The 27,673-nt window shown below is 38.0% G+C and overlaps 1 protein-coding gene across 1 annotated transcript in view; it reads left to right on the forward strand.

The window, feature by feature from the left end:
- Window positions 1–27,673, forward strand: part of abcc8 (ATP-binding cassette, sub-family C (CFTR/MRP), member 8) — a 92,231-nt gene that overhangs the window by 25,729 nt on the left and 38,829 nt on the right. Inside the window, exons 8-17 of the mRNA XM_077211307.1 lie at window positions 5,067–5,231; window positions 5,339–5,494; window positions 8,441–8,575; window positions 8,756–8,918; window positions 19,700–19,740; window positions 19,822–19,967; window positions 21,454–21,562; window positions 22,015–22,131; window positions 22,238–22,310; window positions 22,754–22,859. Of these exons, the coding sequence (XP_077067422.1) occupies window positions 5,067–5,231; window positions 5,339–5,494; window positions 8,441–8,575; window positions 8,756–8,918; window positions 19,700–19,740; window positions 19,822–19,967; window positions 21,454–21,562; window positions 22,015–22,131; window positions 22,238–22,310; window positions 22,754–22,859 (1,211 nt within the window). The remainder of the gene's footprint in view (window positions 1–5,066; window positions 5,232–5,338; window positions 5,495–8,440; window positions 8,576–8,755; window positions 8,919–19,699; window positions 19,741–19,821; window positions 19,968–21,453; window positions 21,563–22,014; window positions 22,132–22,237; window positions 22,311–22,753; window positions 22,860–27,673) is intronic.

Below are 27,673 nucleotides of genomic sequence, written 5' to 3' on the forward strand. Positions count from 1 at the left end.
ATTTGCACAGAATTTTTATCGGTCCCAAAACATAAGCACCACTGACGCTGAAATTGATGAGGTGGTTTTCAGTATTTGTGTTGTATACTTGGTAGTCAAGAACATGCCGTTTTTTTCTCACAGGTATTTTGAAGGTAAAATTAGAAACCGTTGCAGTGAGGGACTGACTTCAGGTCATGGCTGCATCTTTTCATGTAACATTTTCATCTTGTGTTACAAAGTGGTTTATCGCAATGCTTTCTGTTGTCAATTATTAAAATGTTGAACAGCCTTATGTCTGGCTCTCGGATGTCTGATGTTGGCCTGTTTGGACGTCTTTGTATGATGTAATCTACTTCAGAGTTAGTGATGATGAGAAAATCTGCCATTATTTATATATATATATATATATATATATATATATATATATATATATATATATATATATATATATGGTTACACTTTAGATTAGGGTCTAGTTCTCACTATTAACTAGGACTCTTGCCTCAATAAACTCCTAATGTCTGCTTATTAACAGTTAGTAAGGTACTTGTTAACCCTCTGGGGTCTAAGGTGTTTTTGGGGTCCTTGAGATGTTTTGACATGCCCTGACATTTGTGCTTTTTTCAGTTGCTTATAAACATATCTATGGCAAAGATGTCATTACACTCTATTAAGCACAAACAGGGGTACCGTAATATGTGAGCAACATGTATGTACATGTTTGGATTTTTGAGAGAATATTGTTTATGCATGGTTATTGAAAAAACTAAAACTTAAAGTTTCTGAAATAAGGCCACAAACACATACTAAATACGTGTCCACAATACTTTTGACTAATGGGTGTTGTCGCCTAGAATTTTTGCTTCAAAATGATCTGAAAATCATCCTGCCTAATCATTTACATAAAACAATACATTGATATACATTTTTTAAGACACTTTTTGTTTGGAAAGGCAGTATGTGTGGAGGCGTGTTCACACCTGAGAAAACAATGACATGTGCCGCATAATGAGCTGCACAATGAGCCTTTCACACAGTTGTGTAAGGGGGTACCAAAGAATGCGAGGATAAAATAAATTATATATATATATATTACAATTAGAAATTGTAACCAATTACAAATAGGTTACAATTACAACAATAATTACAATTTTAGCAATATTTCAAGTGTATTCTTTCTTTGTAAAAAGTATAAATTTTATCGTACGTACTTCAAAGGTAATTATTCATTAGTTTGAATATTGGAACAAACACTATAGCAACATCTTAGTTGATAATTCAATATATCATATATCATAACATATGAGCAGAAATTGGCGAACAAAAGCTTATTTGATGTGGCAGTAGTCTTTTTTTTTTTTACAGTAGCCTAAAAACTTTATAATCTATCCAAAACTAATCAACGAAATCTTGTCTAAACATTCATATTTAGTCTGTAACATATAGTGTTTATTATATATTAGCATACATGTTAATTTGCAGTTTGTTGCTTATACAGACATTTTATTTCAACATATTTCAGTCTATTTTTTAATCATCTCAGTAGGCTATAGCAATATAGTTTGGATGTGTTCATGTAAAAATAACATGTTTACTAATGTAGGTGCGAGTATGAATGAATGCAGACATGCACTGTATAACTGTAGTAAACGGTGCACGCGCCTGTGCCGTTCATTCATCATTTACACACAGACACGCAATTCATATTTAAACAGTATTTTTGCGGTTTACAGACCCTATTCAATATCGCGATTAGAACAAAGCACTTAAGAATAAATAACTTACTACGTCAGCTGGATCCGTTGCTCCTTGAAATGAAACTACCAGCACTTCTAGTACATTTTCCAGTATTATTAGATAGTATTATTCCTCACAGCACAGCAAGACAAGGTAAAGTACACTTCTTATTAAACTTGATGTGTTTTATAATCCAGCTGATGTGGGCGTTGGTATGTTTGCATGGCTTGCCTTAGATCATTTGCGTTTGAATAGCACGCGCTCTCCGTGGGCGTGGCACATTAATCAAGTATAATGAGCTGAAAAGAAAATGACTGACCTCTCTCTCTTTTTGTACAGATTACATAGACTGAGAATATTAGTTTTTTTTAATATAAATTGCTTAATTTAAAAGAAGAGAGTTCAAGCTTCATTATGGAAAAACACTTGTTCCTGAATGACAAGTATTCGCGGAGTTACAGTTAATTTTCAGACACGTTTCAGAATGGACTTCATTGACCGGGAGAAGGCAAAACTCGCATCGTTTATTTTTCTTTATTTGACATAAAGCACAATACTTTTTTTTAATTGTGAGTATACACAAAAAAATTGACACTTAACAGGATCGAATGATGTATAACATTTATATGTAAGATCAAAATCAACAGAGTATTTTGAGTCTCTTTTGCACTGATAAGAAAAAAAGCGAGGCTATCGCGATAGCCGACCCCAGGGGGTTAAATTTAGGTATTGGGTAGGATTAGGAATGTAGAATATGGTCATTGAGAATAAGGCATTAATATGTGCTTTATAAGTACTAATAAAACAGCCAATATCCTAGTAGTAATATGCATGCTAATTGTCACGATTAGCCACGCACTTCCTGGGTTAAGTTGGACTACATTTCCCATCATGCACCTCCCTGGACTGATTACACCAAACACCAGACACCTGCACTGTGTTGATTACACACACCTGCATCTCATTCACACACACATACACTCACCTAAAGGATTATTAGGAACACCTGTTCAATTTCGCATTAATGCAATTATCTAATCAACCAATCACATGGCAGTTGCTTCAATGCATTTAGGGGTGTGGTCCTGGTCAAGACAATCTCCTGAACTCCAAACTGAATGACAGAATGGGAAAGAAAGGTGATTTCTGCCGGGCGTACACCAAAGGATTTTCACAGTCCCTGACTAAAGACCGGCAGTCTTTAGGAATCTTACTGGAGTCTCGGCGCGCTCCCGTCGTCTCGATCGTTAAATGTGAGGTGATAATCTGCAGTCGGCGACCGGATTTATGCCAGTCTTTCTTTAGTCTTTCATATCAAACATGTTTGATATTATCACAAGTCTTTAGTCTGAGACTAAAAACTGTGAACCCAAGTCTTTAGATGTGAGCTGATAATCTTATAAAGTCTTTTCTAAATCTTTTCAAAGTCTTTAGGTGTACAGAAAGCATTAAGCAATTTTGAGCGCGGCTTGGTTGTTGGTGCCAGATGGGCCGGTCTGAGTATTTCACAATCTGCTCAGTTACTGGGATTTTCAGACAAAACCATTTCTAAGGTTTACAAAGAATGGTGTGAAAAGGGAAAAACATCCAGTATGCGGCAGTCCTGTGGGCAAAAATGCCTTGTTGATGCTAGAGGTCAGAGGAGAATGGGCCGACTGATTCAAGCTGATAGAAGAGCAACTTTGACTGAAATAACCACTCGTTACAACCGAGGTATGCAGCAAAGCATTTGTGAAGCCACAATACGCACAACCTTGATTGGGCATCGTTTAAATGCCACGGCCTACCTGAGCATTGTTTCTGACCATGTCCATCCCTTTATGGCCACCATGTACCCATCCTCTGATGGCTACTTCCAGCAAGATAATGCACCATGTCACAAAGCTCGAATCATTTCAAATTGGTTTCTTGAACATGACAATGAACAATGAGTTCACTGTACTAAAATGGCCCCCACAGTCACCAGATCTCAACCCAATAGAGCATCTTTGGGATGTGGTGGAACGGGAGCTTCGTGCCCTGGATGTGCATCCCACAAATCTCCATCAACTGGAAGATGCTATCCTATCAATATGGGCCAACATTTCTAAAGAATGCTTTCAGCACCTTGTTGAATCAATGCCACATAGAATTAAGGCAGTTCTGAAGGAGAAAGGGGGTCAAACACAGTATTAGTATGGTGTTCCTAATAATCCTTTAGGTGAGTGTATAAACCATTTCCACACACCACACCAGTGCGAAGTCTTGACTTTCCTGGATATGATTCCTGAGCGTTATTTCCCGAGTTTGATTTCTGTGTTTGACCTTTGGATTGTTTATCGTTGCTGACCCTTCTCTGCCTGCCCTTACCCTGGACTGTTTTACTGGACTCTGATTCTCTTTGCCTGCCTCGACCCTTTGCTTGTAATCTGGTTTGTCTCTCCGTTGCCCTGTTTGCTGTTGTTGATCTCTGTCTGTTTGACTACTCTAATAAATGCTGCGAATGGATCCCCTTGTGTCTGCTGCATCATTACACTAATAAGCAACTAGTTGACCCTAAACTCAAGTATTTATAATAACAGTTAATGTAGTAGATATTAAGAAAGAATCGTTTTCAACAAAGGTTTCAAGAACACAATTTTAAATCCTATTTGAGGGGATGCACTTCTGAAAGTAATAACTGAATGTCTGGATTCAATTATAAATGTCATATTCAAAGATGGCTTCCAATAGAGCAAACAAGTTGTCTAAAGACTAATTGTTCTGTCCGCAGTGTTGCTTTTCCATTGGTTTAATTGACTTATGTGTTGCTGGTTTAATTGACTTATGTGTTGCTGCTCTAATCTATAATTACATTATATATTTACATAATAGTGTTATAATTATTTTTCTGTACTTTCTCTTTAGAGGAAGATTGTTGGTGACAGGATAGTGCCATTGTAGGCAAAGACAAGTACTATTATCATTAAAGCTACAATCCTTAATTTTTTTTCTGTTTAAAATGTACAAAATTTATATAATAAGCAAGTACATCATAAATCCATTTTCCAAACCGTGTTTTTGTCTTATCCTGAATCAATACATTACAACTATAATAAGTATTTATATTGGGACTTTTTTAGACTGGTACCACTGCAGAGTAGCCAAGTACCTGCGTGACTCGTCATAGACATAAACACAGAGAAGTAGCTCCGGCTACAATGGTCTTCCGCAAGAAGCATGCAGTTCTGTTTATTAACCGCTAGAGCGCAAAAAGTTACGGACTGCAGCTTAAAAAACTGATTTAGCATGTAAGATGTAGAAATGAAAACTAAATTTACAGGGGCATTGCCATGGCTTGTTAAGCTAAGTGGTTTGGTGTGTTGCAGGTGAAGCATCTTGGAATGTATTTCATCTCCTCCCAGGAGTTCCTCGCCAATGCTTATGTCCTCGCCGTGCTCCTCTTCTTCGCCCTGCTCCTCCAGAGAACTTTCCTCCAGGCCTCCTACTTCGTTGCCATTGAGACTGGAATCAATTTGAGAGGAGCCATTCAGGTCAGCACAACGTTCTATCAATCTATCAGCAAAAAACAGTCAATGAATTCAGAACTTTTGACTGTCCAAGTCATGTAAAATAATATGATATTCATGTTTACTTCCAGACAAAGATTTTCAATAAAATAATGCGTCTCTGCACCTCCAACATGTCCATGGGGGGAATGACGGTGGGCCAGATTTGCAACCTCGTCGCCATAGACACTAACCAACTGATGTGGTTCTTCTTCCTGTGTCCCAACCTGTTCGCAATGCCAGTTCAGGTAAGCCTGAGGTTCTAGTATTTTAATCATGGAACTGTATATATTACATCCGTTCAGAATGCATGATATGATTGCAACCATACCGTGTGACCTCCTCGTGTAATTATGGGTTTTGAAACCTTCTGCTGTCTTGGCGAATGTGGTATTCCATCACATGATTTGTTATCTTTGATGTTATCTGTATTTGACCCAGAAAGGAAGAGATTTTGTGTCTAACATGTCTAATCCCAGCAAGAGTCAATTAATTCTGAAGTATAATCTGATTTTAACTAGACTATTTTAGAGACTTATTAATCTGTTTCCCTGTATCAATGGATGATGTATAGGTGGTGCCCTTTTCTTTTATTTAGATCAGAGATTCTGAATATCTAATGACAACCAAACATTGTAGCAAAATAGATTTTGTTTTGTGTTTTGCTTTGCATGTTTTTTTTTTTATTATTGTTGTTGCTTTTTTTTTTTTTTTTGTCTTTGCTTTATTTTATAACTACCCTGGTATTTATACATATACATTTATATTACGCCTGATTTAGGTCCGTTAATTAATACATGTAATTGTGATTAACATTTTCTTTTTTTTGAAAACACATTCGGTTTTCACTTCATTCAAGTTTAGAGGATTTTTTTTTCTCTCCTTTCTTAAATTATTGGATTTGGTAATTTGTGTAGATACCATTATTAATGCAAATTTATACAAGAATGTTCTTTCTTTCATTCACACACATAAAAAAAAAACATGTTCTGTTTTCTCTATCTGTATCAGAATGCGAAGGGAATGCAAACAGAACTCAATGCATATATTCAATAATTCAATAATAAAAAGAACTTCCTCTACACTTTATAGATGTAACCTTACATATGTAAAAAAACATTTCCAATAATTTATTTTCAATTGTTTTTACGTTTGTTACCCCATAAACAAGCTCACTCTTACCTACCTTTGAATGGCAGGACATGAGCTGGATACACAGATTCTGAGCTGAAGAAAACAAAATGTAAAAATGTTGCAAACCCACTCAGTATTCCTCTCACTGCTTCTGCTATAGAATGCATCGCATGAGGTTAGACAGTGTGAAATATCAGGATCTATTTTTAGTCCGTGTATGGCAGTATTTTTGTCCTCGAAATTCTCGTCTTGTAAAATGTATAGTGCCACTTGTTGAAACGTTTTTTTGTTTTGTTTTTTTGGCTCTTGAATGAAGATATTAGTGTCCTAATTTAAATAAAAATACACTAATTTGTGGCAGAGCAAAAATTCAACAACACCAACAATTAAGTCATCTGATTACTCATGAGATAATAATGAGAGTCCTAGAGAACTTTTGTTGTAAAACAGATTGTGTGTCTGTCTGTCTCTGTGTGTGTGTGTGTGTGTGTGTGTGTGTGTGTGTGTGTGTGTGTGTGTGTGTGTGTGTGTGTGTGTGTGTGTGTGTGTGTGTGTGTGTGTGTGTGTGTGTGTGTGTGTGTGTGTGTGTGTGTGTGTGTGTCTGTCTGTCTGTCTGTATCATCGCTGTCGGGAGTTATCGTTATCTCCAATTTGTCATTTTAATTTTTTCTCTTAGATTATTATTATTGGTCACCCTTAACGTCTGTCTGTGGGTTCTGCAAATATTTAACCAATGAAACGTATTCAAAAGAGCTTTTGACTAAACCTTGTAACTCCATTGGCTCCTCAAACTGTCAGTCAAACTTCATAACTCCACACACTTCTAGCGTGAATGAAGTGCCGCACACAGTTTGGACCGTCTCTGCTTATTTGCAATGCAAGGGTAAAAAAAAAAGAACTGGTCGTTTGAATAAGTACAGCTTTTTCTTTACTCAAGAAACACTATATTTATAAAGGTTAATGTTTTATGTATTTGAGGAGCGGAGAAGACAACAAATGCATGACTAATACACTTGAGTCAAAGCCAGTACTGCCTTAAATAGAATGTGTGTAGCACTTCCTCTTTAATAAACACAAGGTTTGGCCAAATGACCGCCCACTTAGACCGACCACAAACTGAGCGCCCAAATAGCAGGTGTTTTTTTTTTCATTTCCAGAAAACTAGCTTTTTTGGAGATTCAAGGTTTCCGCCCGACAACGACGAAATATATATATATATAGACTCTTACAAGCAGGAAGTATCAAGTAAGCCTAGGAAGTCAGTCCGTACGTTGAGCACGGCACGTACACCGCTCTTGGGGTTACTTCTGGCTGCCTTTGTGCAAACCTTGATTAGTTCCCTAAGGCTCTTACTTTATTTTTAGTAAACTTTTTTCTTTTTTTTTATTGCTGCATATATGTAGTTTAAACCACATGCTCAGCTTCTCCATAGTAAGACTATTAATTATGTAATATTCATCATAACTTTTCACCTTTTTCTTCTTTTTCACAACACAAAAGTAGATGTTTTCCAACTGGGGTCCAGGGGTCCACAAGGGTGTCTGGGAAAAATTTGAGTCAATTTTTTTTTTTTTGCGAATGTTCAAAGTTAAAATGTTACTTTAATTAAATGTTTATAATTAAACAATTAAAGATGTTTTATTATGTTTTAAACGTGTTTATTATGTTTAACTCAATAATTAAGCACATTTACAGAATTTGATAAAGTTACATTTTAAATTATGTGATTAATTGCCATTATTTTGACAGCCGTAGTTTTAACAGAAATAATAAAGTATAAATCTGCATTTTATTAAATGAAAGAAACCTCTGTAAAACTGCCTTGATATTTATTAATGATATTTCTGTGTCAACGAAATACAAAGTAAACATTTTCCAGGTAGTTAAATGTGTCTTTTTTGCATGAAAATATATAGCTTCTTTTACATTTTAGAAAGGGGGATCATCATACTTGTGGGTTCTTGATGATAAAAATACCTGGCACATCTTTATCACTTGCTGGGACAAAAGTGCTACTGAATGTAAAATTGATATCAGAAGTACATTTCTATTGGTTTCAGATCATAGTGGGAGTCATCCTCCTTTACTACCTCCTGGGAATAAGTGCCTTGATAGGGGCCACGGTCATCACTCTCCTGGCTCCTGTGCAGTACTTTGTGGCCACCAAGTTATCAGATGCACAGAAAAGCACATTGGTGAGCTACTTTGTTTATTTTCTTGATAACATGCAGTCAAGTGACTGTGCAAATACAGATTTTGTTCAAATACAAATGATATTTGTGCAGTTAAGCCATAGCTTGTCCAAATGATAAGCCTGTCAAATATAGAGATTCTAATGTATTGTAACTAATGTATAATTTATGTGATGGCCTCAGGAGTATTCCAGCGAGCGGCTGAAGAAGACCAATGAATTGCTGCGGGGTATCAAACTCTTGAAGCTGTATGCCTGGGAACACATCTTCTGCTCAAGTGTGGAGGAGACCCGCAGCAAGGAGCTCACTAGCCTGCAGACCTTTGCCCTGTACACCTCCATTTCCAGTAAGACACCGTAGCTTTCACAGTTACCTCACAGATTAATAGGACAGAGAGCAAACATGTTTGTTACGTGGGGTTAGAGATGTCATACAGGGTTCTTATTATTAAAACCACAATAACACCTATTTTTCCCTAAATAATGGTTAAGACTGTGTATAATAGCAGCTTGCACTCTTATCAGCAACAATTTTGTCAGAAACGTAAAACTTGAATCTCCTACCTTGCATGGTCACAACATGGTCATTGTCTACTGGCATCATTGCAAATGGTGTTGGACAAAATGTAGTCATCTCATTTAAGACAATTAACATGTTTAATGTAAATTGTAAACATCATACATTATATTTCTGTTAATCAAATATATATATATATATATATATATATATATATATATATATACATATATCATAATCAGTTGCAATAATGGTAAGGAAAGGATCTAGGTGCAGCAGTAAACAGTCCTCCAACTGAGTAGGAAGGAAGGAGGCCTATGTGGGGGACACAGGGTCATGGGTCAAGCAGGGCCAGGGCGGAGAAGAAGGTGGGAGGAACCAGGGTGGAACCCCCAACAGCAGTCGCAGGACGACGGCCCACAGCAAAGTCAAGGACAGGAGGAGCCATGTAGAAGGCTTGGTCAACTTTTTCACGAGACGATTGATGAGACTGAGCCCATGGTGGTGGAGACCCAAGCAGAGCTGAAGAGCTGATGGGACCCGGCAACATCGAAGGTCCTGGAGGGCAGGGCGGAGCCGCAGATACGAGCGACTGAGGTGGAGCCGGGGCGGTAGAGGCCTGAGGCGAAGGGGGTGCTACTGAGGACCAAGGTGGAGTCAGGGGGAAAGAGAAGCCAGACAGAGCCGAAGGGGTAGAGGGACGAAGTGTATCAGAAGTCTGTGGCGTAGGCAAACCAAAGACTGACCAATGTGGAGCCGGCGGGAGCCTGGCCAAGCTTTAGGGACGACGGTCCCAGATGGAGCCTAAGGGGTGAGGTGCCCAGACAGAGCCGACTGGTCAACTAACTGAAATGGAGTGAGGGGTAAGGAAGATCTGGAAGATCAATGCAGTCAACGCTCTCGGGCTGAACTGGTGAACTCGAAGCACCAGGCGTAGTGGCGGAGCCAGCATGGGAAGAGCTGAAGGGCTGAGAGGAGACAGTGCAGGCAGGGCAGGATTGGGCGGTGCAGACGAGAACTTTCAAATGAATTCTTTAGGATGACACTGGACAGTCACATTACTCAAGGATATCACTCTTGACAGACACGGAACAGGCAAATTTTCACTGAACGACCATCTTGGCCGACATTGGACTGGGCTCATCTGCCTGTTTCTGATTAATGTGAAGTATCTGCTAGAGTCGGAGGCAGGGCTGGAACACAACATTAACAATTCAGTGCTGGGTGAGGTAACAAGTTTAATGCAGGGTGGCAATACCGTCAGGTTACACTTGCTCTCAAATTCCATTAATAGCTCCTTAATCACAGTAGAGGGGGTAGGGCTCCATTCCATCCCCTCAAAATCCACAAGAACTCCCTCAGGTACTAATGATGTAGCCAGCTCTCGCACATGGTCAGATCGTGCATCGTAGCTAAAGCTTCTCATATGCGGTGGCCTCTGGCTTAGTTGTTACCGGATTGTTGGCTGTTGTTGGTGTCCACAATGTTGTAGGGGGATCCACAGTGTAGCAATATCCAGTCAACGCAAATCTGGAGGCTCCCCTGAGGTCCCTCTACGGGCAGGCATGCATGAGTTTGTTGATTTAAACCCGACCCGTCATCGAAGATAACTAAGGGGACCAGGTACTTCTGTTAATGGGCTCGGATGAATCTCCCTGGGAAGATTCACTGCTGCTAGAACCATGCTAGTTCAGTTCATATGTCACAATCGGTTGCAATAATGGCGAGGAATGGATCTAGGTGCAGCAGAAAACATTCCTTTATTAAAACAAAACAATAAAATCAAGACACCTGAGAGAACTGATAATGAACTGAATAAAACACAGATATAAATGCCTCTATATATATATATATAATGTATATTTATTTATATATTTATTTAAATTAATATTTTTAATATTTTTTCATTATTTGACACTTTGATTATTTATTGATTATTTATTTTATTGCTATTTTAACACTAATAGCCTATCGATAAATCATAGATAGATAAATATTCCAAATGATTTTCAACAAGTTGTGAGGGTTCCTTTGAGATCAACATTTTCATATTTCTGCCTCATAGCTGTCAGTCACCTCAGTTTGGACTTTGTTTTCATTCTCACCGTTTCCCCTGCCTTGTTTGTTGTCATAGTTACAGATTTTATTTTGTCACTTAGTTCTGGTGTGTGTTTAATCATCGTTGTATTCCTGTGTATTTAAATTCCCTTGTTTCTGTTAATCACTGTCTGGTCTCGTCTATTGTATGGTTGTGTTGGTTTTCTGTTCTCCTTGTGTAGATTTTCCAGTGGATTTATTAAAAGACTGCCTTCTACTTTAATCTTTGTGTTTGTGACCATAGCATAACTCGAGACAGAAGACCCAACCTAGAAGTGATCTACGCTACGAGTTAAAGATTTTTAGATGTTTTCGTTTGATTTTTGGCTTTTTTAATTTTTCGTTTTTTTCACCAAGGGCAATCTCTCCTTTTTGTTAATATGCCTTGAATGCGGGAACTGTTCCCTCATGGAATACCTGGCGGATTTCATCTTTTTCAAACTTCCCATATGACTGCCTCTGCACATTTCTTCATGCCGGCCTGAACACCACACAAAAAGAGCAATTGTCCGGGGAGGGCCCTTGGGGGTGCGTTATCGATTAGGTGGAGTGGGTGCTGGTATCCTGTGGATCATCGCCGACCATCGGACCAGCTTACGATGATGCCAGCCCCACTCACAACCCAGTGCCGAGGCAGAGACCATCCCGCTACGAGGAGCAAACACACAAGCTGCAATGTTTGAGCCTGTGCCAAGAAGAGCTATTGAGCAGGATTTACCGGAGCCTGAGCTAGCCGCATCTGACCAGGTGTGTGAGCCGGCTGCACCATCCATCACCACGGGAGACCTTGTGGAGTTCGAGGGTATGGAAGCGAGCCCCGTCCATCCTTCCGCCTCTGAGAGTGAGAGTCTATTTGCTTTAATGTACTGTTGCTTTGTGTTTGGAGAGTTGGATCCCTTGTCTCCTCTAATCCTGCCCAAGGTCTAATCGTCATCATGAGACCTGCTGGTCCTGCCTAACCTCCCTCTCCCACCTCCTCTCCAAACAACAACCTTGGAATTAATATCTATTGTCAATCCCAGTGCTTCTCTTCAATCTCCTCTCCAGTCATCAGCCACTCCTGCCACCCAGTCATTACTGTCTCCCATCAGTCCCTCAGTACGACTCCAGGATCTCAGTGGTGTGGCAATACCTTGTGCTTGCTGTGAGCCACCTCCTCCTGGGCATGGGGAGTCCGTCGCTCCACCTTCAGCCTCAGAATGCTCCATTTAACCTTGACCCATTGCCTTGGCTCCTGCACCTGCGCTTCTTCCTCCCTTGACTCCAGCAAGGACCATTGGGCATTTGACCTCGTCAGGCTCCCTGGGACCACTGGCTCCACCTGGGTCAGACATCGCACCACCTTCGACATGGACCTGCGGGCCATCTACTGTTCTCCGGCCCTCCACCCCTACAGCTTCGGCTAGGTCCACCCTCCCTCAGGCTCCACCTCTGCCCCTGGTCGCTCCAGCTCCACCTCTCCCCTCTGGATCCCTGCTTCCATCTTGGGGGGTCGTCGTTGTGGCTCAGTTGTTGCCTCCAAGGTCTTCGGTGTCTCTTTGCTACATCGGCTCTTTGGCTGCTTGGTGGGCTCCACCTCCTATGTTGCCACTGCCTCTGGTCACACCCATGGTACTGTCTGGTTGCCTTCCTCCCTGTCCCTGTTGAAGGCTATACATTGGATCACACCGCTAGTACCAGCCTCAACTTTCCCTTTGATCCCTCTCTCGGACTCTCGTTGTCCACCTGTCCTCCTCCATTTATCTGCTGTCATGAGACCACGCCTTTTGAGGAGGAGGCATAATGTCACAGTCACATCAGTTTGGACTTTGTTTTTGTTCTTACCGTTTCCCCTGCCTTGTTTGTTGTCATAGTTACAGATTTGAATTCGACACTCAAGCGTGTCTAATCATCCTTGTTTGCCTGTGTATTTAATTTCCCTTGTTTCTGTTCTTCCCTTTCGGGTCTCGTCTGTTGTATGATTGTGTTGGTTTGCTGTTCTCCTCTTATGGATTTACCTGTGGATTAATTAAAAGACTGCCTACTACCTTCATTTTCGTGTTTGTGTGCGTTAACATAACTCAACCCATGACAATAGTTTTCTGGGAAGTCAAAACACATTATGCATAAAAATAATAATTTTATTATATGATTCTTATCAAAAACAGTTTAAGAGAAGGAAAAAAGAAAATACATCAATTTCCATGCATGGGTGTTTTTTTTCAAGCTTGAAATTGCAAACAAAACATAAACTAACTTTTGAAAAAAGAACGCTAAACAACCTAATAAATGGATGAAAAAAATGTAGCTGAAACTGAAAACTACAAAAAAAAGAACTGAGTTCTTAAGTCGAATATGACTCTTTAACAGTGTTGCTCTTTAAAGTTGTTTTGATTTTATGTCAAGGTTACGCAGTCTTTCAACCACACCGTAAAAACTAATTAGTTCAGTTTACTTAATTAAATTGTGCAAACTCGTTGCCTTAATTAAGTAAGCATAACTTAATTACATAAAGTTCTTCTTACTTAATCTATTTAAGTTTTGTCAACTTAATTCTATCTGTGATCTGAGGAAGTGTACTCCCAGAGTGCATTGCGGCATGAATAAATTAATTGCTTTGTTTTACCATTTTTGCCTTTATTTAAGGCGAGACACGGTAGGCAAAAACATCGTTTTTTTTTCACTGGTCAATTTTGAGATTTTAGGATATTTGTCTTCAATAACATGTCTTCTTTCAGACTTGTGGTGAAAAAAAGTCAGAAATACACATTTAGGTCTTTATTTTACTACACTTTGCCTGTTTGCGTCTGTAGATTTCTCATAAACTCATCAAAAGTTGTCGTTATAAATCATCCTTCTGCTCCGCGATCGCGATCTGCACTCTGTCATCACACACACCGTTAGAAAGCTTGCTCTCTGCTGTACAATACTGCCGGATCCAAATATGGTCATTTCCTTTTTATCAGCAACCAATCGCGAAAGTAAAAGGGGGGATTTTACTCTAAATGCGCGATCTCATTGGCTGATGCTAATTCTTTAAAGCCCGTTTTCTCAAAATGACTTTTCTCTCTCACTCCAAGTCCGAAATCTCCACGTCAGTAGCACCTATATACACCAAACTTTCCAGTCTTGTACCTAGTTATATTATGAAGACATTTACAGAGGGATTTGTAAATATATTATTCTTAGCCTGATTTACATAACATTTTATTCCAAAAAACATGTCGAAAATCATTTTTTTAAGGCTATTGGCAGTATATTCTGATTTACAGGATAACAAAAGTAGATATCCATAAATCCCTCTGTAATTCTTTTCCCATCTAATATGTGAACACAATGGAAAAATAATTTTGAACCTGGCTTTATCCAATACTCAGATTTCGTTTTTTAAAATATATGCAGATACGCGCATATTTAATTAGATAATGTCTAATTTGCATAGTTAAACATTAAATTACAGAAAACTTGTAATACATTTTTTTCTCATCTTAATGTAGGTAATCAACTGGCAAAGTTTCATGGTGATATCTGCTAGTTAAAAAAAAATACCCTATTCACCTGTAGTGTCTCGCCTTAACCAATAAAATTGTATTTACTATCGTTATTGAGGTTATACTGACAAGAGACAGCAAATAAAATTGCAATGGTCTAATTAAAGTAATTTAAAAAAAAAACTCTTTACCATTGTTGTGGTTTGCATGCTGAATGTTGAAGTCTGTGTGTGACTCAAGCAAAATTGCAAGATATTGTCACAAATATAGAGGGATCATATCAACCCAATTAAAAGTTTATGCCATAAGTATTTGCAATTAAAATGTAAAACGATCATTATTTAACATGATAATCATGTTATACATCATAAATGCATTCATTAAGAACATGGAAATAATTTAAGTATAAATAATATTTATTACTTCACTTCCTTTGAAATCAAATAACTGTGATTTCATGTTGCATCACTGCATCAATTGGAAAAGAATCAGAATGATATAAATTAAGTTCCAAGTGCCCAACCAAAGGGAACACTAATCACAATAATGGTGAGGACTTTTAGGTTGATTTTAGGAAATCAACATGAATTTATGAAGTCAACTTATGTGACGTTCTCCCAAAATGTTTAGTTGTATTGACAATAACATTAAACAAGACTGGAAAATGAGTGTGTAACAAATATCAGTCAAGTAATGTTTAATAAAACCAGTCAAGTAATGTTTAATAGGGTTTTCTGAGTAATGAAGGCATAGCATGCAAACAGTACAGATTACTAATTTTTTTTAAGTAAGTTCAACACATTGTCGGAGATTAATTAAAGTTAACTAAACAATAGTTAGTAAGAACAATGTTAGATTTTACAGTGCATAAGACCTGTTTGTTCTCTGATCTTTTTTTCACTGCATGTTTTATCCGACACTGGCAATAGGAGAAGGACTGTGTTGCTCAGCAGGAAAACATTCTGCATGCAGTGGTGCCAAGAGACACCAGGTTCATGTAACATTCAATTTGAATCAATATTCTTCCCAACTGGTATTTTTGCAGAGGATTACGCAATTTCTATTGCTCTTTTAAAATATCTACAGATTTCAAGTCAACACATATTCTTCAATGAACAACCGTTAAGTTAAAGAATCACAAGTGAACTCAACAATAATATAGCAGAAAATACTAACCTGGAGGCCAATAGAGGACACCAAAAACCCAATTCTCACATTTTCAGCAGAAAATGGGCAAACCCTGGCAGACAGCAAACTCGGTTGGGGAAATAAGTCCCATCAGTGTGATTAAATTGTAGACCCACAGCAGTACATAGCAGTAAAATAAAATAAATTAGCTGATAGCTTGATAAAGCAGAACTCAAAGGAAACAATCACTTGGAAAGTATCATCCCACGGACCCTGTAGGTACTGTGATCAAAGTTATTTCTTTTTTTCTGAAAATGTAGTAGTCGATTGAACTTGTCAACCCATTGTAGACACAAATGAAATTTAGTTCTAATGGCATTTCTGGGTGTCATCAGTCCTTCCCAACACATAAAGGTCATATAGGTGTCTCATCCCTCACAGCAGAGAAATTGACCAAGTCATCAGGTATGACTCCAGGCAATTCCTTCTATACACACTGCTATATACTAGTTTGGTTCGGAGGCAATGAGGGAACTTGCTCAGAGGCGAGGGATGATGATAGCTACTACAGTCTCTGGTAAAATGTCAGGGGCAGTTCAGTTTCTATAGAGCAAAATTCCCATTCATTTTTTTCAATAGAAATAATGATTTTGAACAATTCCATAGAAACCACTTGCTCCAGGGTTATTAATAGCCTGAAGTTAATGCGTACTCCTATGTACTTCCTAGACTCTGAAGCAGTGTTTCTCAATTGGTGGGCCACAAGATAATTTTGAGTGGGTCGCAGAGTGTGTAGTCAAAGAAATAACAATGACAACAACAAAAAAATTCTACATGTTCTTCTGATGCGAGACTTTTATTTTGAAAGACATGCATGAACGCTGTTGGGTCTTCTGTCAGACACAGTTTAAGTAAAATGTTTTTGAGAAAACCGCTTTCTCCTGATTCAGTATCAGGTGCGGTCAGATGAGATGTTGTCAGGCTTTGTTTTTTTTAATTGTGGTATATCAGTTCACTATGTATAAAAAGCATGCAATGTCATAGTTACACTGTCAGTTAATAAGTCATGAAATTATCCCTCAGTTTCACAGACAAGGCCTAAGCCTAGTCCCAGACTAAAATGCATGTTTGGGCTGTTTTAACTAAAGGCAACTTGCACTGACATATCTTAAAATATAGTGCCATTGTTTTGTCTAAAGATGCACATCAGTAATGTTTTTTTTCTAAGGCATGTTTATAAAAGCTACTTAAATGTTCTAATTGAACTAAGGCCTAATTCTGGCTTAGTCTAAGCCTTGTCTGTGAAACCAGGTCTATGCCAATAAATTGCAAAAGTTGTACATTGTGCATTAACTGGAAAGGATTTGCATGTTTATTTTAATCAGGATCAGTGTCCATATGTTTTATTAAAAGTCAATGTTAGACTTGTGTATTTACCATAGTAAATGTAGCTTTTCTAACCTTTTCTAACCCAAAATACCACTTTATTTTCACTTTGTATTATTTTCTATATTTTTGATGATTGTGGTGCATATATATTATATACAGAGCTTGACATTAAAACCCGCCAAATGTGGGTGGATTTCAGCGGTGGCGTGTAACACAGTCAATCCTACTAGCCACTTTGGCGGGTTGAATTTTATATAATATAAATATTTTTTAATTGTAATCTTTTAAAAAGGCATCTGAAATAATAAACTAAGTGCAATAGTGTTGCCAAAAATATAGACATTTCGATACATATCGATACTGAAATATCTGATACGTTTTCGCTCTCTAATCTTTCCGACAGGTAGTTGACACACAAACCCGAGTTCCCTCACTCACTCGTTTCATTTGTTCTGGATTAATATTGTTGGATTTACTGTAAAAAATTATATTTAAAAATATATTCAAATAGAAAACAGTTATATTGACCAGGTGTAATAATATTTTGCAATATTACTGGTTTTAAATAAATGCAGCTGTTTTTAAATAAATGCAGCCTTGGTGAGCATAAGAGACTTCTTTCGAAAACCCCAAACTTTTGAGTGGTATGTATTTATGCATGTACAATATAAGAAGTGAAAAATAGCTTTCAGTAGCTGTCAGAGTCCTAGAGCCAAAAACAACAACTCTTTCAGCATGAATCTGGAGGAAACTGGGTCAAAAACACGTGTAACTGAATCTAAACCATCTCAAAGAATAGTACGTGGTGCTGAATCAATGTGTGCTGGTGCAGAAATGTGTCAACACGTTATTGTGCAGCATGACATGAAATACCTTTGAGATTTATAGTTGTCAGCTATGAGGGATTGTAAGGATTTAAGATAGTCCATAGGGTACTAATTAAGACCTGAACAGACATTCATGAGTTATGAATGCAGTCAAGTCTAATTTAATGGAAATTGAAGGTGTAAATTTGTGTGAACGATAGCGGGAAACATGCTTAAACCTCTCAGTCATATTGGGTACTCAGGGTTTGCAGCTATTAGCACTTATCAGCAATTACTTAATAGCAATTATCTAATCAGATTCTGGTATTTGTTCATTTACTTTCGACCAATTTTGTTCATTAATTATCAAGATTGATTCAATTATGTCAGCAGCCAGCTGGCAAACACGTTCTGCAGATACAGCATCCCTCAATAATCAGCAGCTTCTTGAATGTGCACTTTTTGTATGAAGCCAAATGTAGGATTCACTCAACTGTGGCACTTCCAACTCAAGCAGTTTAGAAGAGCAAGAGCATTAATGGAATTGCACTTTTCACAATGCAGGTTGGAAGCTGGAAGTCAGGCAGTTCTGTATTCAGGACTCAATCAGAAAAAAGTTGTATCCGTCCGTCATTCCGTCCGTTCTTAACAAAGAAAATTTTACAGAAATACATTTGTGACAAGATGGAATTATACACATTCGTGTCATAATGCACTTTTCAATCTGACAGCATAAGATATCCAAAGTTGATCTCCAACATTTATGTAGCATAGTGAGATACTATATATATTTATTGTGCAGTTTATTTATCAATGACATATATGGCCATATTTACTAAACAGGGCAAATTAGTGTGTTCCAAAATAGTGCTGATGGGAGAAGAAGGTTGTGTGATCTACTGACGCAGCAGGGTCATTTCCATAATAACCAACGTAATCTACCAGGAGCAGCTCCAATTAGTGTCTGGTTTAAGACGTGCTTGTTTTGGGCGGTAAATAATGGTGCAAATACCAGTAAATGACGAGCACAAACCATAGTAAATCACCTTGCGTGATTCAGTGAAATAATGTCCTACTATAAATTTGTGTCTGAAAGGGAAACTCCTACAAATGCATATGCAATAAGCTCAGCCGCAAAAATAACTGTCTACGCCTTTTCAACGCTAATTTTTCACTGCGTGTCTTTAGTACATCTTGACAGTAGTTTTTTTAAAACAAAAGAGGGTTTGCACTGTCGCAACTGTTAGTAAATCTGGCCCTTAATGTCAGGTAACAATTAACATTTGATTTAGCTATCAGAGCTGTCAGAGTAAATGCATGAGCTGTACAAGTATTTGAAAGCATGTAGAAAATCCTCTGAGCTTTGGTTCCAAGATAATGGAGAAGTAAATCATGCTTACGGGTATCTGCCGAGCCATGTATCCCAGCTTACAACACTGATAGATCATTGTCAATGTTCGTATGTTCTTTATTGAAATCGCATGCTCACCTGGGCGCTGGAGAAATGGCGGAGAAGCTGTACTATACATCTCAATATGTCTTTACTGAATAGATGTATATTACTCAATCTATATTCTACTGGGAAATTACTAGGTACTAGTATATTAAGTTAGAGCACATGAACAGATAGACAGATCCGTGTGTTCACTGACATTTTTATACCCATCTGCATCTTTTTTTGCAAATGAATGAGCAACAGTGTTTTTTGTTTGTCTTCACAGTATTTATGAACACTGCTATTCCCATTGCAGCGGTTCTCGTTGTAAGTATACAACATTTAGTCTGATATCTGTTCATATTGAAACTGTAAACACGGCAGATGAAAAGATCACCTTTGTTTCAGACGTTCGTGGCCCATGTGCATCTGTCGGATGATGCGGACCTGTCCCCCGCTGTGGCCTTCGCCTCCCTCTCGCTGTTCCATATCCTGGTCACTCCTCTCTTCCTGCTGTCCAGTGTCGTGCGCTCCACCGTCAAAGCCCTGGTCAGGTCAGTCGCATGCTATTGGTACTGGATGAGGAAAATTACATGAAAATTGTATTAAAAGCCGCCACAGTAGGTTTTGAAAAAAGATTCTTTAATCCTGTAAACTCTGTAGATTTTGTGTAACTATAGTATTTAAAAAATTTTTTTTAACAGTTTATTGAACCTTTAGACAAAAATCTAAAATAAAACAAAGTTTGTTTTGCAATTTGCTGCTGTTTTTGATATCTATATGGGTGAAATTCTGATAGCTTGTTATGTAAATCAACGAGATCTTTAAAACAGTATACAGACTATTTATATAAATTGCATATAAATATCAGTTGTCACTCTAATAAATGATTTAAATGTTTAGTTTTATGATCAAAGCTCTGAAGTTTCAAAACGGAGACAAGAATGTAATACAATGATGAAATATTCTTCAAAAATCTCATGTATCATATATGATACTCATGTTTCACCATACATTTTTTTTTTAATTGTGAATGGATAATCAAGTTGAATTTAGTCTAGTAAGTGTACATCTTGAAATATTACTAACCAATATAACATTTATTCTTATGTTTACTTTATAAAAATCTGTAAAAATTTCACAGCAAAAAGACGTGAACCATGAGAAAAGGGGGACGTTTGTAGAATTATGCTAAAAGGCCTTTTACTTGCCAGTAAAAAATAATAAACTATCAATCACATAACAGAAGGCATGCTTTAGATTGTGTACTACGGGTTTTTCAGCAGTTTTGATCATGTTGATAATTTAGAGGCCTTAGAAATATGTGTATCAAGTTGGCTTTATATGGTTTAACATTCAAATTATTATTTATATTTTCCTTTTTTATAACAGCCTCCTTCTGCTGAACCAATTATAGTACAATTTACTGCTTAATTTCTGTGCAGTGTTGTGTGATAGCAAATCTGATATACAGCCCACAACATGGGTTCAGGTTTTACAGGTTTTAATTAACCACCCAGGAATATTATGAATCATTTCTGTGTGATTCTGATGTCAGTGTGGCATAAATCACTTCAGATCGGCAGTGCGCTGTGTGCGCTGTTTCCTTTGTCATCGCCGATAGACTCTCCTCTGAAGATGGAAATGTGTGTCTGTCTGTGCGCCTCGGGTTCAATCTCATCAACCCAATGATGTGGAACACCTTTTAGAGAGTGCAGGCTGTATATATAGTGTACAAACAGGTCATAAATCAGTGCTGTTTTTCTGCATGTTGGATCGTGGTGATAATATTTCAGAGTGGAATTGACTGGCACACAATAGGCAGTGCAGATTTTCTCACAAAAAATGATTCCCTTTCAGTAAATAGAACTATTAGTTAAACAGAAGTATATGATTTGGAAGGGTTATTTTCTAGGAAGGGTATTAGTCATCTCAGAATGTCACTTATTTCTTAATATGTGAACAAATAATTGGCAAATAAGAATTTTGGCAGTTGATGTTAATATCACATGACATACTGTATTGTTTTCTTTTGGCCAGTGTTCAGAAGCTCAGCGAGTTTTTCTCCTGTGATGAGATTGGAAGTGAACACGAGCCCAGAGCAACTATCCTACTCAATTCAACCAATCACAACAAGTATCAAGCCCTGGTAAGTCCAGGCAGTTCACCATAAAAGCACCATGATATAAAGCTTGTTTAATAAATAGATAAATGTTAGTTGGTTAATGAAAATGTGACTTTTTGTCTGAAATTGGTTGCATTCTTGATGTGAATAATACAAATAAATTTAAATAAATAAATTATTATTTATTTGTTATTAAATAAAATATTTACCAATAAATAAATGTATGTTTTTATTTAATAAATAATGAATAGGTCGTAATGAAGTGCATTATTTTGATTAAAAGTAGAATATTTGTTCTCATTATGAATAGGCCTTAAATCTTATACTGCCACGCTTTCAGTAATCCAGCCATATGACTATACATTATTTATGTTTGTAATATCACAATCCTGGTAGGCCTGGAGAGGTCATCACTGTTGAAGAGGATGTTCATGCTGGGCTTTATTAGATATGATGTTTTTCTCACCTCTGTAAAGCCTCTGAAGGTGGTGAACCGTAAGCACCCAGTCAGAGAGGACTGGAACAACTTTGCCCTTCAGAGCGAGCAAGAGGACGAGCCGCTGGCTGTGGAGGATGAAGATACCTGCATCAAGGTGAGATGGGTTATTTCTGCACTCGGGCAGTAAATAAGACTTTCAACTATGTGAAGAACCCTTTGAGAATAAGAATAACTGTCAGTCTCCATTATGTCCATTCTAGATAACAAGTGGATATTTCAGCTGGACTGATGGAACCGCAACGTTGTCCAATGTGGATATTAAGATTCCTTTCGGTAAGTCCGGTCAAAAATACTAAATCTACATGTGCTGGCAATGTTGAGCCATGGCGCTTATTTGTTTTCGAATCTGGCTTGTGCTTTCACCTGATCTATTAACTTCAACCATAAATGGATATTCGACCTTCCAAACTCATTTGGAACACAATTGAAGACATTTTCAATAATGTGCAGTCTGCTCTTTTACAAGAAACAAATTGATGATTGCTTATGCTGTTAAGCTCCAAAAGGACATTAAGTATCATAAAAGTAATCCATATGACTTATACAATATACTCCAAGTGATCATTTTTTGTGTGGAAAAGAAGGAAATTTAAACCGTTTTTGTGGAAAACTATCCCTTTCACCACATAATCTTCAGTTTGGATGACATTACTTGACACACAGATGTGTTTTGTTGCTCCATGAAATCCACGTTTCTTGATTCATTCTCTCTGCAGGCCAGTTAACTATGATAGTGGGCCAGGTGGGTTGTGGGAAATCATCCCTGCTGCTGGCTGCACTCGGCGAGATGCAGAAGATCTCTGGCACAGTTATATGGAACAGGTGAGAACTTCTGGAGCGCTTGACAGTGTTGGAAACTAAAGGCCCATTCACACCAAGGACGATACCCCCCCCCCCCCCCCCCCCCCCCACACACACTTTTCAAAATCTTGAAAATTTTTGTCCCCCCCACTTTCGAGTTCGTTTATTATGATTTTTTTTAACCGCACGCCGTCATCGCCACGGAGGAGCAGGAGAAACAGTGCTGATCCACTTGTCCGACACGACTGTCGCGTGGTGTCGCGACGCCTCCCCACATTTGTACGTTGATGGGCGTTCATCTGTTCGCTATGGGCGTGGTTTTGACCAAGCGGGAAATGTTTGCGTATTAGAACAGAGGACCTGCGAGAGACATCCCTCCGTCTCCATATGCTCTACTTATATTGGATAGACGCCTCGCGTTCAAAGGACTTCATTTGCATAAAGATGGGCATCGGCCAGCTTCTTGACGCGCGACAATTTTCAAAATGAACAACAAAGTCGCGTGACGTCACCCATAGGAATAAAGCGGAGCGCGGCGCGACAGAAGTGTCGCACGGACAAGTGGATCAGCACCGATAGCCTGTGCCGATGCGCGCATCCGCGTCCAGGTACGCCGCGTCCACACCATAGTCCACACCCTAAAATTAGCTCACTGAAAGTTCTAGTGAACAGGTATCGCGCTTATTCAAGCGTGAAAGGGAACTGGATTCTGATGCGCTGTCTGTGCGTCGTGTGCGTGTGAGTCAGGGCATTCACAGACAGTGCGCCAGAATCCAGTGCTCTTTCCCACTTGAATAATAACACAAACATTTATGCAAAAATTTCCGTTTTGTCAATTGTATCCTCACAAGAACAGTCTTAAATGAGTTAAATAAAATCTTAAAGGAAAGTCAAGAGTAAATGAGAAAATAAAATGCGTAAGATCCTGTCATCAGCGTCAGATCTTAAAGGGACAGCAGCCAATTCTGTCTATCAGTAAAGTTAAACAAAAAAAAAACAAAGGGGAACAGAGCAAAGTACTCACTGCTCTTGACTAAAGAACGTTTGTAGCTTTAATAAGGATTAATCTATATTTAATTTATAATGTATGCAGTGCAGACTATTTGAAAACCTTATTCAATTTCTGTATATTTTCCTACCTGTTAGACAGGAAGGGCACAGGTGAATATGAGATTTATTATGGGTTTATGTGAGGATTGTTTAAAGCTCACTTAAATTAAAAGTTGGTATATTTTTGAAGCCTAATAAATGTTTCAAATTTGGGGGGATAAATCCTTTTAATCGAGACATCAGTAGCTATATTAATATCAGTGATACCAGTGAGGGGCGGGGGGTGCTGCGTCCAGGCCAAACAAGCTCCAGATGGGAATTGAAAAGCTCTAATCGATGACTGAACTGGTCACCCTAATTTCCTTCTCAGGACTGGTTGAAGTGTTTGGTGTGTTCACTGGATGGAATCCCATTTGCGGACGAGAGCTCTTTGAATCAGAGCGTACACGGAGAACATTGTGTGCAGAGAATACAATGTAATGAGTAATGCCTTTCATATACAGCTTGTAATTGCTTTAATGGTGCTGTGGATGTTTTGGGGATTGGTAATTTTTGGAGTTCCTATTATATAAAGAATTTTTTTGATAAGGGCCTGTTAAGTGCAGTTCTGTTTTGTACGCTTATATAACTCTATTATCCTCAATCTCTAGGTAATATAAAAGTTTCTTATCGTGCTACCAGCTCTTGTTAACTTTTCAAAGAAGATCTGAACTTATGTGGCTGTTCAGTTCCAGGCTTGCAGTCCCAAGACTTAGCAAGCGCTTATAAAAGGAAAAATTGGACTGCCGCTGGGATTGATTCCCAATTTTGAGAGCCAAAATCGGGATCAGTGGACCCACAAAGAATCAATTTTGGGTGTGATGATTTATGTGAGTCATCATGAGGAATCACATTTTCTTGCTATTTTGACTCTTTCAGAATTCAAAACTTCCTAGCCAGGCAAGAAAAAGGAAAATTTTTTGAAAATAAGAGGCAAAAAGGGGCCTAATTTGATAATAATAATAAACAATCTTAAGAAAACAATTCTTTAAAAAAAAGGTTCTTAGGAGATCTCTTATGAACCTTTTTTATCATTATTATTATTTGTTAATTGTTATTTTTTTTTATTTTTTTACATTTACATGTTTTATTATTATTATTTTATTAATTAAGTTTTATATAAAAAATATTAATTAAGTTTTATGTATTTGTTGTAATGCTTAATTTTATTAAACATCTTACCTTTTGGGATTTAAGTGTGAGGCTATCCTTGCATCGAGAGATTATTTACAGGATTTAAATACTTCTTGCATTTTAAAAAGTAGTTATTTAATAGTTTTAAAGAATTACATTCTTAAGATTGTTTCTGTTACATTGTAAGCAGTTCCAGACCTTGGTAAATCCGACCTCTGAACTTTAAGTTTATACAGATGCATCACATGACCCTAAGTATCAAACATTGATGCAACTGGCCATTCACACTCAAGCTGCACTTTTCACCAATTTGATCCCAGTGAAACAATCCCTAGTCACCTCAAAAATGTCTTAAATCAAAGGTCACGCAAAGAAAAGGTCAAAATATGTTACTGCATCCCACAATGCCTCAAATGTCAGCAGATCAAGGGTAACAAGGCCATTTCAGAAATACATCAACATTAGAGCGCACACCTGACCTTGGGTCAAACAGAGGCTGTGATGTACCCATCCACCTCCATGTCAAGCCCTCTTCACAAATCAGTCACCTGTTCTTCAGCCTGTGCTGTCCTACAGACTATTAGTGATTACAATGTTGATTTGGGGCTCGTGTTTTGATGTTTACACGCCCTTTTATTAAACACATACTGGGTCAAGCACAACGCAGATGGGTGTTTGTTCAATTGCCAGTGCCTGGCAACAACAAAGCAATTGAGCCCAAATCAAAGGGCCTACTTAAGATAACAATGGGATTAGACAGACAATGTGGAACCACTTAAAGTATTTTAGATTTAAATATATAAAATATAAACCTGTAGGATAGATGCATCAATAGGATAGAAGCAGTCAGTGAAATGAAAGGGGTCAGTCAGTGAAAGGTTGCCCATTTGAGCTGCCCGAAACAAATTACCCCTTTGACCCCAAACAAGCACTCTTTAAATGTGTTAAATCTGCATTTAAAGTTTATTTTTCTACATGCACAATGACCAATAAGATTAATTTTCCACATGTGATATTTGAAAACGCTATGAGAATCATCTCCAATATTCAGATGGTTTACATTAGGGGTCGGCAAGTAAGTTTGGCATAGGGCCAAAAATTATTGCCACTAGATGGCGGGCCAGGACATAGTCAGAGGATAATTTAAGAAATTAATTGATGAAAAATCCAACTAGAATAGCCTGTGACAGACGGTTACAGTGTCTATTGTAACCGGTAGTGAGCTGTTACTCTGTGCTAAATCCTGTAGTAGACAGTCATTAACAAAAAGCCACATTTTTGTGGCGGTGTTCGGGTTTTACATTGGATAAATTAACGAGAAATGCACATTTTATATGGATTACATAAGCAGAGAGTTGTCGGTTTCTTTTCGTTTTGAATTGTTTTGTTTAAAATTAGACATTTCAAGCTTTCTATATAATTATATTTCTCATGTCTGTGAGCTCCAGTTCACTAGCAATGCAATTGCGCCGCTGCCTCCACGTCCAGATTATATTGTCTGCTATATTTACTTCTTATTTATTAAATCCAGGCAATTGGTTGATGAAACATTGATTAAAATTAAGATACAAGTGAAACAATACGAAATTCACTTTTTAGAAAGGCTTTCTACAAAACAAAACTTAATGAAGTGGTCAAAATCATGTCTGACCCACATGCCTCCTGATATATTGCGGCATCTTGCAACACATCCCGCCTTGCTAAAACACATGTGGGAGATGCGGAATGGATAAAAATAACTAAAACAATAAAAGAGGACTTGAATAAGCCCATTAATGGCATTTTTGAGTCATGCTCTTAACGAAATATGTTTTATTTCCTCTTTCCATATTGTGGCTAATAAATGTGTATCATTTTAATTTGCTTGTTACACAATGGAGCCTAACTTACTGTAATAATTATTTGACGTAGCCTACTTTTAAACTTAGGATTATTCTTTGGCATCCTCACATACTAAACTGCATTTTTTGAAATTGTTTGTGTGCTGGAGGTACGCTATTAGTCGTGTGCAGAGTGATATTAACATTTAAGCTAGCTGGTGAGAGAAAATGGCATTATCAAAGAGTCTAAAGAGGAGAGTTGACAGCGAAAATAGCCATACAAAGAAGAATGAAAAGACAACTGTGTGTTCATCCTACCAAGTTTTGTAAAGGCAAAGCCAGAGCCAGTGTGTCTTATCTGCAACGAAGTTGTCATTTCATGAAGGCTATTTTAGAGGTGTGTCTAGCGATCCACAGACTCTTTTGAATGTCTTTCAGGACTTTACAAATTAAAAGCTCTCAATTCATCTCAAAATAAAACCTTGCTGCATAAAACTTCTCGTAGGCTACTTTTATTTTGAAGGCAAAATCATTAAAGACGAAGTGATTGTGAGTAACTGTTGCTGTCATGACGGATCTTTTTCAGAACCAGCCGCTATCAAAATAATCTGGCTGCGGTGCGGGCCAGATATTATTGCTGGCGGGCTAGTTTTGGCCCGCGGGCCGCCTGTTGCCGACCCCTAGTTTACATGGTATGTGTGCCCAGTGTGGCTATGCAAGCTGAGGGTGAAGCTTCTGTTTTCAAAATGTCTCCTTGAACAGTCGTCAAATCTTCGAGTCTTGAAATGCCAA

This window comes from Siphateles boraxobius, unplaced genomic scaffold (assembly GCF_051911475.1).
Source record: "Siphateles boraxobius isolate OS27281-9 unplaced genomic scaffold, OSU_SipBor_1 65, whole genome shotgun sequence".
Classification (NCBI taxonomy): Eukaryota; Metazoa; Chordata; class Actinopteri; order Cypriniformes; family Leuciscidae; genus Siphateles; species Siphateles boraxobius.